At 47.1% G+C, this 13,529-nt stretch overlaps 1 protein-coding gene and 1 pseudogene across 2 annotated transcripts; one reads left to right on the top strand and one right to left on the bottom strand.

The window, feature by feature from the left end:
* Positions 1-6,524: 6,524 nt before the first annotated feature.
* LOC114700949 lies at positions 6,525-13,437 on the bottom strand. Of its 2 annotated transcripts, none has more exons than XM_028880802.2 (5): positions 13,350-13,437; positions 12,285-12,358; positions 8,080-8,247; positions 7,414-7,545; positions 6,525-6,753 (listed from the first exon to the last, which is right to left on the bottom strand). In XM_028880802.2, exons 2-5 carry the CDS (start codon positions 12,355-12,357, stop codon positions 6,617-6,619), a joined length of 510 nt encoding a protein of 169 aa, XP_028736635.1. In that variant the 5' UTR covers position 12,358; positions 13,350-13,437; the 3' UTR covers positions 6,525-6,616. The 2 variants fall into 2 exon arrangements, with proteins under 2 accessions (XP_028736635.1, XP_028736636.1); XM_028880803.1 differs by having other exon boundaries at positions 13,320-13,419.
* Positions 10,290-11,849, top strand: LOC119088096 (annotated as a pseudogene).
* Positions 13,438-13,529: the final 92 nt, after the last annotated feature.

The raw sequence follows: 13,529 nt of genomic DNA, 5'->3' as shown, positions 1-13,529 counted from the left end.
AGGGTAGAAGAGAACAGATACCCACAAGCTGTCTTCTGACTGCCACACACTCACCATAACACATATGCACCCACCTCACACACACAGAATACATACTAAACAAGTCATTTTGAAAGGGTTTTGTTTTGTTTTGTTTTGTTTTGTTTAGACAGGATGTAGTCCCGGCTGCCCTGGAACTATGTAGAACAGGCTGGCCTCAGACCCCCCAAAGATCCCACCTCTCTCGAGTACTGGGATTAAAAGCAGATACCACCACACCCCAGTCTAAAGATTTATTTTTAAATTATGTGTTTCTGGGAGGTATGAGTATAGGAGCACACACGCCTGCAGAGTCCAGAAGAGAGTATCAGATCCCCTGGAGCTAGAATTACAGGCAATTACAAACCACCTGACGTGTGCTGGGAACCAAACTCAGATCCTCTGGAAGAGCAGCACCTTCCTAACCTCTGACCCATCTCTCTAGCACCTTTTTTGTTTTTAAGAACAAGCACAAAGCCTGGAGCTCAGTGGCCCAATACTTGCTCAGAGACCACAGGTTCAATCCGTAGCCCTCCTATATACAAATGATAAATGAGCCAAGAAAGAAATCAGAGAAACATCACCCTTTACAATAGCCACAAATAATATAAAATACCTTGAGGTAACTCTAAGCAAGTGAAGGACCTGTATGATAAGAACTTTAAGTCCCTGAAGAAAGAAATTGAAGAAGATATCAGAAAATGGAAAGATCTCCCATGCTCATGGATAGGTAGGATTAACATAGTAAAAATGGCAATCTTACCAAAAGCAATCTACAGACTCAATGCAATCCCCATCAAAATCCCAACACAATTCTTCACAGACCTGGAAAGAAAAATACTCAACTTCATTTGGAAAAACAGAAAACCCAGGATAGCTAAAAGAATCCTGTATAACAAAGCCACCTCTGGAGGCATCACCATCCCTGACATTACTATAGAGCTATAGTAATAAAAACAGCTTGGTATTGGCATAAAAATCAGCATGTAGACCAATGGAATTGAATTGAAGACCCTGACACTAACCCACACACCTATGAACACCTGATTTTTTACAAAAAAAGCCAAAAACTATACAATGGAAAAAAGAAAGCATCTTCAACAAATGGTGCTGGCGTAACTGGACATCAACATGTAGAAGATTGCAAATAGATCCGTATCTATCGCCATGCACAAAACTCAAGTCCAAGTGGATCAAAGACCTCAATATAAAACTAGTTACACTGAACCTGATAGAAGAGAAAGTAGGAGGTAGTCTTGAACACATTGGCACAGGAGACCACTTTCTAAATATAACACCAGTAGCACAGACACTAAGAACAACAATTAATAAATGGGACCTCCTGAAACTGAGAAGCTTCTGTAAGGCAAAGGACACAGTAAATAAGACAACACAACAGCCTACAGAATGGGAAAAGATTTTCACCAACCCCACATCTGACAGAGGGCTGATCTCCAAAATATATAAAGAACTGAAGAAACTAGATATCAAAATAACAAACAATCCAATTTAAAAATGGGCTATAGAGCCGGGCGGTGGTGGCGCACGCCTTTAATCCCAGCACTCGGGAGGCAGAGGCAGGCGGATCTTTGTGAGTTCGAGGCCAGCCTGGGCTACCAAGTGAGTTCCAGGAAAGGCGCAAAGCTACACAGAGAAACCCTGTCTCGAAAAACCAAAAAAAAAAAAAAATTGGGCTATAGAGCTAAACAGAGAATTCTCAAAGGAAGAATTTCCAATGTCCAAAAGACATTTAAGGAGTTGCTCAGCATCCTTAGTCATCAGAGAGATGTGAATCAAAATGACTCTGAGATACCATCTTACACCAGTCACAATAGCTAAGATCAAAAGCACTGAAGACAGCTTATGTTGGAGAGGATGTGGAGCAAGGGAAACATTCCTCCACTGTTGGGAGTACAAACTTGTATAGCCACTTTGGAAATCAGTGTGGCGGTTTCTCAGAAAATTGGGAATCTATCTTCTCAAAACCCAGCTATACCACTCCTGGGAATGCTCAATCATACCACAGGGACACAAGCTCAACTATGTTCATAGCAGCATTATTCATAATAGCCAGAACCTGGAAACAACCTAGATGCCCCTCAACTGAAGAATGGATTAAGAAAATGTGGTACATATACACAATGGAGTACTACTCAGCAGAGAAAACCAATGACATCATGAAATTTGCAGGCAAATGGATGGAACTAGAAAATATCACCCTGAGTGAGGTAACCCACACTCAGAAGGACAAACATGGTATGTACCCACTCATAAGTGGATACTAGATGTAAAGCAAAGGATAACCAGACTGCAACCCACAGCCCCAGGGAGGCTAGCTAACAAGGAAGACCCAAAGACAGACACATGGATTCCCCTGGGAAGGGGAAATAGAGCTTTTCTCCAATGACTGATGGAAGCAGATGCAGAGATCCATAGCCGAACACCAGGCAGAGCTCCAGGAGTCTAGTCAAAGAGAGAGAAGAGGGATTCTATGAGCAAGGGCGTCAGGATCATGATGGGGAAACCTGCATAGACAACAAAACCAAACTAGTAGAACTCATGAAAGTTGGATCAATGGCTGTGGAGCCTGCATGGGACTAGACTAGGCCCTCTGCATGGCAAGACAATTGTGTAGCTTGATCTGCTTGAGGGGCCCCTGGCGGTAGAAATTTTTGGAGCCCCCTACCTATGATTGGACACCTGGTGCAGCCTTGAGGCAGGGGGAAGGGCTTGGACTTGCCTCTACTGGAGGTGCCTCCCCATGGGAGGCCTTGCCTTCTTGTCGGGGGTAGTGGGAAGTAGGTTGGGATGGGGAGCCTGGGGGGTTGGAGGAGGGAAGAAAGGGATCTTTGACTGGTGTGTAAAATGAATGAAAAATTTTTAATAAAAAGGAAATAAAAAAGAACAAGCACAAAATCTGGAGCTATAGCTCAGTGGCCCAATACTTGCTCAGAGGCCCCAGGTTCAAGGCATGGTATTGCCCAAAGAAGAGTTAGAATACACTTCTTGTTGTGACGCTCCCTTTTAGACTTGGAGAGCACCTTATAATGTGATCCAGGACTCTCTGACCCCAGGCCTCTGAAAGCCTCGCAGGAGGTCCAAGGTAACTCCCCAACTGCCTGTGCTCAGCAGTGACTCCTTCTCAGATGCCGGTAGCAATGTAAAGTGGCACCCAGTTAGAAAGCAAAGAATAAGTGTGAAAGTACAATATGACCAGCAGCCCCGCTGCAGCTGGCCTCCCTCAGAAACAAAGGTACCACACCTGGATGCACCGGAATGCCGACAAGCTGCAGTCACAGTGGACCAGGTGCAGAGCCAACCGCCCACCATCTGGCCAGAAGCAGGCAGCACACACAGGCTAAATGCACTGGAGTAAAACTGAGTGCAGCAGAGCTGGGCATGGTACATACCTGTAATCCCAACACTTGAGGGGCTAAAGCGGGAGGATTGCCATGAGTCCCTGGCCAGCATACATAAACCATCTTGGAAAAAAAGGGCATTTCCCAGCAGCTTCAGCAGAAGGGTGGGGGGTAGAGACCAGTCCTGAACCTGGGGTAAGGTCAGTTGGCACTCAGGGGCTTCCACATCCTACAGATGTTTCAATAGAAGCAATGGGCCCAGGGTAGAGACCGGGTTTGACTCTTTGAGGTCCACATGCACAAGAGAAGTCCCATGTCTTTCTGTGGCTTTGGCAGAAGCCGCAGACCCAGAGTGTGAGAATTCTTCACAGGGAGCCTGTACACCCAGGCAGAAGGCCACGTTGACGCTGGAGGAAAGCCTGAGATAGAGCCCTCAGTCTTAGGCACCAGGCCCTGTCGGGAGCCATACAAGGGAAACAAGAGGCAGCATCAAGGAACATGGTTTGGCAGTCAGCAAAGCTTCCTCAAATGAGCAAGCCTTGGAGAGGCAGAGCCAAGGCCTCCAAGTCCTGAGGCCCTCATGCTGTTATTTGAGCATAGCTCTACTGCCCTCACAGTCACCTTGTCCCTCATGATCTGAGTTGTAAGAAAACTCTGGGAGCTTCTAGCCCCTCACTGGGCAGTGTTACTGGTACTTAACAATAGCAGTGACTGACTTTTCCAAGCATTGCTGCTGGAGCAGGTTAATGACTCAGCCACCACCCTTAGAATTTAGACACGTAGATTGTTAGGTCAAGAGGTTTTTGTTAATGGCTTTGAGGTAGAAAATCTTGGAGAACAATTTAAAGTTTAAAACAATGGCAGCCTGGCTATTGCTAGCTGATGTACCTTTCTTGCTAGTACAGGTTAATGATCAAAGGCAATGATTAATTCCTTGTACCCATTTCTGCCCTCAGCTTCCTAATATGATTTAATAAAAAACTGTTGAGCAGGTGTATACTTTTATAAGATTACATTTTGAGATAATTACCTTTTGAGATAGTAAAATGATTGATCCTTTGTAACCGCAAAATGCGGCCTGCCAGTAAAAACTGGCTGAGAAAAGTCCCTTCCTTGCTTACACTTTGTTAATCTACAACAGGTTGCTTGGTCATGAATATATGTGGGTTCTTGGGGATAATTTGTTTTTCACCTGTTTAATTATGTAAGTGATATGGAGAACATGCCACTTTTTACTATATTCATTGTAATCATCCACTTAAAAAATATAATGTAACTACACTGTAATTTTTATACTGCATGAAAGATTTTGCTGGGCTATTCAAGCTATAAGTTCAAAATGAAGACCAGAGGACATAACGGTAGAAAAACAGAACAGAGACAGAACTGAGTAGAACAACAGAAAGAACAGAATGAAGAACTAAGCTTTGACCCTCAGAAAAGTCCCTGTGCGTCTGTCTGTCCAGTAGTTCACCTGCTGTGCATCTCCTCTTCAGTTTCTCTGACCTGAAGGTTTGCCATTCATCAGCACTCTAGGTGAGATCCTGTCATGTTGGAGGACGACTGTGTGTTTTTCCCTTTTCCACCAGCCCAGAGAACTAAGTTTTACTCCCTCAGATAGAAAAGTCAATTGAGTGATTAGTCCACCATCTCTGAGGCTCCCCTTCAATTCCTGAGCTGCTGAGGGCTGGTGCCTACAGCAGCAAGTCCCAGAGAAGTGCACCTCCACATGGACTTAGTCCTCCACTGAACACTACAATCGCCACTGGGACCTGAATTTAAGTAATAAAAAAATACAAAAGAAAAAATGCAACCAGAAAACTATTATCAGGTGCTTAAGTTTCAGTGAAAAATCAAGACCTGTCTCCTGCACAATCACTAATCCTACAATAAGGCTCCCAATGAGACAACCGAAAAGAACTAATCAATCTAAAAGAATGACTCTGTGTATGTCCAAACTAAAGACATGAATACGCTCTTAGGAAACAAAAAAGAGACAAATGTAATAAGAATGTCAACCCAAGATATAAAAACACAATTCAACAAAGGCTAGAATTGCTTTAGAAAATCCAAATTGAAACGATGTTGAAAATGAAAATCTTGGGCTGGAGAGATGGCTCAGCCATTAATAAAGGCTAGGCTCACAACCAAAAATGTAAGAGTTCAGTTCCCAGCACTCACAGCTGTCCCTCCAGCTACTAAAAAGAAAAAAAAGGAAAGAAAATAAAGTGAAAATCTCAATAAGCCAAATAAAAACAAGGATGTTTTTCTAGAGCAGCATGAACAAAATACAAGCAGGACCATGGCTCCCAGTTAGCTCACTTCATGAGGTCCAGAAAGCCCAGACCCCTCTCCTCAGACTTCTTAGGCCAATATCTGTCTTTGTCACAGCTAGGCTTCTCCAGACCCACCTCTTGTTTTTCAATGCCTATTCTCGCCACCAATCTAAACAGGAGGCCCCAGGGATGCAGCCACCCCTTATCTGAAGACTACTCTTTGAGGATCTCTTCCATTCTGGACAGGATCTCTGGGGCTTACATGGGACAAGATAGCTGGGTGTGTTCCCCAAGTGTTTGCCAGGAGCCAGGAGGGTGCTCATGAAGCCACTGCTCACCAAGATCCAGCTGTGCTGCCATCTTATAGCAGAGGCTGGAACACAGAGCCTCCAGCACACTGGGCACCTATCACACCCCAGTTCTATTACCACAATTTGGTTTTGTCAGGATCTCTGTAACCCTGGCTGGCTTAGAACTCGCTCTGTAGACCAAGCTGGCCTCTAACTCACAAGAGATCCACCTGCCTCTGCCTCCTGAGTGCGCCACCACTGCCTGGCAGTTTCAATTTTTATATACTCTCCCTCAAGACCCCTACTCAAAACATATTTACCCATCACAGTGGGCAGAAGTACTTGCCATGCAAGCCTGGTGACCTGAACTTGATTCCCAGAACCACATCAAAATGGAGACAGAACCAACTCTCCATTGTTCTCTGTCCTCTGCACATGCATCCTGACAACACACACTTCATACACAGTAATACAACAAGCAAAAAAAACTTAAAACTCTCTTTACCTCCACTGTGAGAAACCTAGCATCTCAATTCAGATACTTTCATTTAATGATTATCAAAGAATGAAACACACAGACATCACGTAAACAGGTCATTTATTAGCATGGACCTTTGGACACAACGGCTTCTAGCATGCCGAGTGAGGGGAGGGAGCTGGCTAGCAGCAGGTCTCACTTCTTCCATTCATTCTTGTTGTAGTCCCACTTGGCAGAGAAGCCCAGAATGGGGTTGGTCTTCATGTCCAGCATCCGCTTGGTCTGCATGGCCACCCAGTCACGATCAAAAGTATGAGGGATAGGGCCATACACTGTGGTGCAAAATGATTAGGTGAGGCAGGGTTTCCTGCTGGGATGACACAGCTCAAGCCAAGCCACCTGCCACCCAACCCCACTCACACACAGGCTTTTATCCAGGGCACTGATAATTCCTATCTCAAAACCATCCCTTGTTTGTGAAAGGTCAGCAGGGAAAACATTAGGTATTTAGCTGGGCATCTTCCTTCCAGCTGCCAGTGGCAGCCTCTGCAGGCTGGCCCAGCACGCAGCCAGGGGGTGCCACCTGTTACTAATCTGCAACCATCCTTACTAGGGTGGGCCTGCCTAGAATGCAACAAGACCTGACCCAGAAAGAATTCATGTTAGAGAGCAGGCAAGCCCAATAATGTCCAAATAGTATGGAAAAGGCTTAAGGCGCCAGGACTCCAGATGTTCAGGTACAGCCAAGCCATGCAGCAAATGGGACCCCCCTAGCTCACAACACTGTGGTTTATTAAGCAGATCCAGTGCTATTCAACATGGCACGCTGTACAAAGCAAACCTACCTTGCCCTGCCACATGCAAAAGGCAAGCTCTAGCTTGTAACTGTTCCCTTGATTACAGTTTCTGTAGCCATTCTGGGCCTGGAGGCCATGTGAGGCCCTCAAAGCACCAAAGCTGTCCTGGACCACTCCTTCTCCCTCTTCACTTACCATAGTGCTTCTCCCAAATCAGAACGAGGGAAGTGAAGCCGATGAAGAACATGGCCAGGCCCACAACTGTCTTCCATTCATTGGTGCCCCTGTTCATCTCAGCGAAGCTCTCATTAAACTGGATGCGATACACTGAACAGAAATATATATATGCAAGGTAAAGAACTAGCAAAGGACTCAGCCCCTTTCCCAAGACAACCCATCCCAGGGACAGCACAGGCTAGGCCAGGACACACAAGTGTGCACAAATCTGCCCTCACACACATACAGGAGAGAAAATGCAGAGCTGACTGCATGCAAAGATCTCTGGATGTGAGGTCAGCCTGGCTCTTCTGTGCTGCTTTCACACCACATGGTGCATATTTAACTCATCTTTCAGCAAAGCTGCACTGAGCATGTGTGCGAGAAGCTGTAATCTCCATGTTCTGCTCCTCACTAGGGCTAAGCCAGCAGCATCTACAGGAATACCCAGAAACTCAGGAGGGAAATCTGGTCTAGCACAAGTAATTCTCTTTCTTTCTCTCTCTCTCTCTCTCTCTCTCTCTCTCTCTCTCTCTCTCTCTCTCTCTCTCTCTCACACACACACACACACACACACACACACACACACACACACACACACACCTATACACACTACTGAGTTTTTGTGCACACCCTGATACTCACATTGGACTTTCTCATCCCTGGACAGGCTGCTCCAGTCTGCCTTCTCCTTCTCCTTCAGGGCCTTCTGGCTAGCAGACAGCAGCTTGACATGGGCCACATCAGGCAAGGGATAGTCACGCCGATCGACATAAATAGGGAGAGAATAGTCTTCACTCTTCACAACACTCCCTAAAACACAGTGGATAAAGCTGAAAGTCCATTCAGGTAGGAATCCAGGCAGACGGGTGATGGCAGTCAACAGTTAAATGGAAGCACTTGACCTAACCAAACCCTCAGGTTCACAGTCACCAGAAGTGGACCAGGGCTGAGGGTTATTTGCTGGACAGGCCACTGGATTAAACAGGGAAAGGTGGCTGCTGCAGGGTACAGTGATAGGCCACTGGACTCCCAGAGGCCATCTCAGAAACTGTTGGCCTCACACAGAAGCTATCAATCACGGAGCCACCTACTCACTTGTTTATTAAGGACTTACCAAGTGCCTACTGTTCACCAAGGCTGGCTCTATACATATGGAATTGTCAGGAAACAACTGAGCACTCCTACGGACCCCCATGGGCTCAGATTCTATAAGTGAGTAACAGGCAAGACATAACACATGGGGCCACATGCTAGGAATGCACATGTAGCAGGAGGCAGATCCTGAACATGCCAGGAGGTGGCCCTGGAAACTCCAAGGGAAGAATGATGTGCTCAAAAAGCAGAGCCAGATCAGTTTGGCTCTGCTTTCCTTCGAATGAGGTGGTATTGTGTTCCCCAAAATATTGTGTACCCTAATAAACTTATCTGGGGTCAGAGACAGAACAGCCACAATATTAAACATAGAGGATAGGCAGTGGTAGCACACGCCTTTAATCCTAACATTCCAGAGGCAGAAATCCATGTGTTCAAGGATACAGCCAAGCATGGTGACTCACGCCTTTAATCCCAGAAGAGTGGTGGTAGAAAGCAGAAAGGTATATAAGGCGTCAGGACCAGAAACTAGAAGCATTTGGCTGGTTAAGCTTTTAGGTTTTGAGTAGCAGCAGGTCAGCTGAGAGCCATTCAGATATGAGGACACAGAGGCTTCTAGCCTGAGGAAACAAGATCAGCTGAGAAGTTGGCCAGGTTAGCTGTGGCTTGTTCTGTCTCTCTGACCATCCAGCATTTCACCCCAATAACTGGCCCCAGGTTTGATTTTCTTAGTAAGTACCTTTAAGATTCATGCTACATTCAAATGTACACTAACTCCACACTCAAGGACAGGCAAGTCCAAACTGAGCCATGGAAAGAGCCAGAGCTGAGTGGGGGCCCTTGCTGTTCCACTGACACATGAGCACGCACCTGGGCGTCACACAGGACACACCAGGACAAAGCTCAGGCCACAGGAAACCAAGTCGGATTGCCCCCCTCCCCCCCCCTCCAGGGTTTCCTGTAGCTAAAAGCTCTAACTCTGCCCCACCTGTCCATAGGGACAAAGCCTTGCAGAAATGCTTTGCCCCCATAAGCTCAGCCCACGGCTAAATCTCTCAAGTCATGTTGGTAAAGAACACTATGCCTTAAGCAAGGTTGTGATCCTTCCAGGTGTTTATTTGGTGAACAAATGATGAACGAGTCTCCGTTCTTCTGTTCAACCTCATCCCAACAGAAGCTGAACCAAAACAGACAGAATTACTTTTCCATTTTAACTTTTAGCACCCCATAAAGCTAGGCATGACAGCACATGCCTATAATCTAAGCACAGGCATGCTGAGGCAGGAGGATCTCAAGCTCAAGACTTGACTGAACTACACAGGGAAACACTGTCTCAAAACATAGGGGAAAAGGATCAGAAAGAGAATGTCAGCTACTGGACATTCTTACCAAGTTCAACACACACCCCTCCCCACCCCTATTTCTCCAGGCATAAAACACTTAGATTACGGGTTATTCAAGTAGATGTAAATTAGGATGAGAATGCTCTAGAACCAATCAACCATGGTGATAATAGAACATACCAACGACTGTACTAAAACAATGATGTGTGCAATTTAAGTGAATCAATGTATTGTGTGGATTACAGCTCAGCTATTAGATTGCCATAAACTCTCTTGGTCTTAGAACACACTAGCCATAAAACGGCATATTCTAGACCAAGAGTGGTTACTTTATTTTCTAGTACACTTCAGAGCTTTGTGCTTGTCCTTGGGATCAGAGAGAAGCAAAGGCTCACAAGCCAAACACTCTTCTTGTGAAAGGGACGGGATCCAGAGCCCACGGCCCACTTCCTCCTAGCTGCCGCCACGTGTGCAAGACCAAGTTCCACCATACCCAAGTGTCCCAAGTGGGACAAGGGGGTGTACTTTGCTGAGTGAATGACCTCACTAGGTAAATATTGGCATCATCCCCACCTAAAGCGTGAGAAATGTGCAAAGACACTGACCTCTGAGGCTATGCCAAGCATGAAGGCAAGCCCTACCACAACCATCCCTGCTACTCAGTCACGTTTGGGCCTAACGGCTGTGGGTGAGGTAGAGCTGACAGACTTCCTTTCAAGTAGACCCAGGTTGTGGAAACCCTCCCTGCCTGCCTAGGCACATGCCAGGCCTTACCCTCGGATATCAGCAGTTCTCAGTGGCCCTTCCTGCCCCTAGTAAACCTGAATCTTTGGGGGGAAATTAAAAACAATAATAAAAGGGAGACAAAAGCAAAGACTTTGCATTCACTAAGGTCACTTCTGTTCTCAACCAAGATGAGTTTTAACCCAGTTTGTCAGACCTGTTAGGTCTCAGCTCCCTTCTCATTCTCCCACGTTACACTATGAATATCTCAAATGACCACAGTGCCCCAGTGGAGTTCCACAGTACCCTAATACTGTAAGCATGTGTTACCCATGGAGGACTCCTGTGACTTATTAGAGACCCCAGACATTTCAGTTCTTCATCTGCTGGCCAGACTAATCAAAAAATGACAGCCAAGCCAAACTGGAAACTGGTCCCCTCACTGACGTCTATGCTTGGAGATGGAGTCTGTCTTTCCCTGTGGGTTCAGAAAGGGAGGGGCTTTCCTTTCCCAAACTCCTTCCGATAACAATGTCTCAGCTGCCCCCTGGGGAGTGGGCAGACACGGAACACCATCACTACTGCAAGATGGCTTTTCTGACACACCCACATTGTAAGGCAGCTGCAAGAAGAACGCATGTTGGTGTCTGGGCCTTGCTCTCCATCTTCTCATCTACAACCCAAGTCTCACACTTTAGACCGCTAGCCCTCCAGCAGCAAAACCTCTCTTCTCAAAGCCTTTCCTGAGTGCTAGCCAGGCTAAACAGTCCACTTCTGGGACTATCACTGTCTTAACACTGCTTTCACCTTAGGAGCCCACTCCATACTGCAAGCTCCCCGGAGAAGGTCCACCTCTCACATTATCTTATTCTCAGTACCTGACACTGGTACAAAGAACATGCTTCATAAATGCAAAGATAAAATGGTGATAAGCCAGGCTCAGAACTAAAATCTTGTGTGTCTGTACATTTCAGGTGAGAAAGCAGATTCTTAGACTTCAGAAGCCAGTCCATGATTGAAATGAAATTCAAATACAGTTCAGACCCAAGCCCACCACCCTCTGCTTCCGTTGTTTCTGTGACGTCAACAGGAGGAACTTAGTTTAAGTTTAGAGTGGGAGAAAGATTCAAATCAGATATGGAGAAGCTCTCTAGAAGAGGCAGTACTTTACAGGTATAGTAGTGTATCTTTAACCCAGCACTCAGAAGGCAGAGGTAGGAACCCTGTGAGTTCAAGGCCAGCCAGAGCCACACAGTAAAGATAGGGAGGGAAGAAGGGAAGGAGGGAGGAAGGGATGGAGGAAGGGAGGGAGGGGACTAGAAAAAAAAATATGAGGGAAATAACAGCAAGCAAAGACCCAGACTAATAGGATTCATCCATGCTCAGACAAATGCCCTGCTCAAATTCTCATCTCTCCCTAAAATCCCTACAAGGTCAAAGTGCATCTTTGTTTAAAACCCCAACACAGGGTCTTAGACATAGGAGCAAAATGACGTTAAGTTGGCCTATTTGAAAGTAAAAGTCCTTAGCCATGCATGGTGGCGAATGCCTTTAATCCCAGCACTTGGGAGACAGAGGCATGAGTGTGAGGCCAGCCTGGGCTACACAGAAATCCTGTCTTGAAAAAAAAAACAAACAAACAAAAGGACAGACAGAAAGAAAAGGAAGCAAAAATCTCACTTCACTTACCATGTGCTCGAACACACACTGAGGTGGAAATAGCTCTTTTGCCAATTAGGCTAAGCGCCCTAGTCGCCAACATTCTGAAAGACAAAAACATACACTTCTAACAATGAGAGAAAACACCTTTTAGTGTTTCTTTTTGCCATAGAGCATTCAGGAGGTATACACAACTCACTCCTCCAACGTTAAATGATTTTTGTGTTGTTATGATTTCCTCAGATGTTTACGGCATAGGCTGGCCTGCAGCTTGCACTCAATCTTCCTCTACTCCGTTAGAGCTAGCATTACAGGCCAGCAGCACGTGCCCAGGATCCGTTTTTATACCTGATGCCAATGCATGAAGCAGTGCAAGATAGGGTGGTTTTTACAAAGCGTCCTGATATCAAACCAAGGGCTGTAATATGCACAGCTCAATTAATAGAAAACTCAGCTTCTTAAAAAAAAAAAAAAACAATTGGGGGGAGGGGAGAAGACAATTAGAAAGAAAAATGACTAAAATGGCTAGAACTCGGCTGAGCACGGTGCAGCCACGAGCTCTTCCTCGCGCTGGCGGTGGTATCACCGCCTGCGACTGGGTTTTACTTAAAAACGACTTGCGCGGACTACGAAGGGCAAGCGGAGGAAGGTCTTCCAGGCCCTGGCCCGCTTCCCGTCCCTGCGGCCCACGGGCGACCAGAATGACCCCTGTCACCCGCCCCTGCGACCCGAGCTCCACGCCTCACTTCAGCACAACCCCTCGAGATACGCTCTCCCCGGGAACGAACGTCCGAGCCTGAGAAAACACCGCCCGGGGCGGCAGAAACCGTAGCGTGACGTCAGGGTTTAGCTCGCTGCGCCTCGGGCCTGGCGGAGCGGGAGAGCCTGATGCGGGCCAGGCCGGAGACGAACAGCCAGTGGGGGGACCCAGGACAACAGATCGGCCCAGGAAGCGGGCGCGCCAAGGTCACGGAGCGGCTCAAACCCCGGGCCCGGAGGCGCCCGAGTGTCACCGTGCCCGCCCGGGCGCTCCAGCAACTCGGCCCCCGGCCACGCCGCCCTCACCCGCTGTCAAAGGCCGACACCCGCTGTCACCTGCCACCGCTGCCCTAGCGACCGCCGCGACCGCCCTCTACACCCCGGCTGCTCGCGACCGGAAGAGCAGGGCCAGCACCGGAAGGGCAAGACGGTGCCGCGGAGCACCACGGGAACGAGGAAGCCCCGCCCACACTCGTGGGGCCGAGATCGCGGCCTCGCGACTGTCGCGAAAGGCCG

The sequence above is a fragment of the Peromyscus leucopus genome, chromosome 5 (assembly GCF_004664715.2).
Source record: "Peromyscus leucopus breed LL Stock chromosome 5, UCI_PerLeu_2.1, whole genome shotgun sequence".
In the NCBI taxonomy this organism is placed as follows: domain Eukaryota; kingdom Metazoa; phylum Chordata; class Mammalia; order Rodentia; family Cricetidae; genus Peromyscus; species Peromyscus leucopus.
The sequence above is the reverse complement of the archived record's forward strand: the minus strand, read 5'-3'. Positions and strand labels throughout refer to the sequence as shown.

Coding starts and splice junctions, on each gene's coding strand:
- LOC114700949 (XM_028880802.2), bottom strand. CDS start 12,357: ATGTTGGCGACTAGGGCGCTTAGCCTAATTGGCAAAAGAGCTATTTCC. Junction 8,248..12,284: donor AGTGTGTGTTCGAGCACATG/GTAAGTGAAGTG, acceptor ACTGTGTTTTAG/GGAGTGTTGTGAAGAGTGAA. Junction 7,546..8,079: donor CAGGGATGAGAAAGTCCAAT/GTGAGTATCAGG, acceptor ATTTCTGTTCAG/TGTATCGCATCCAGTTTAAT.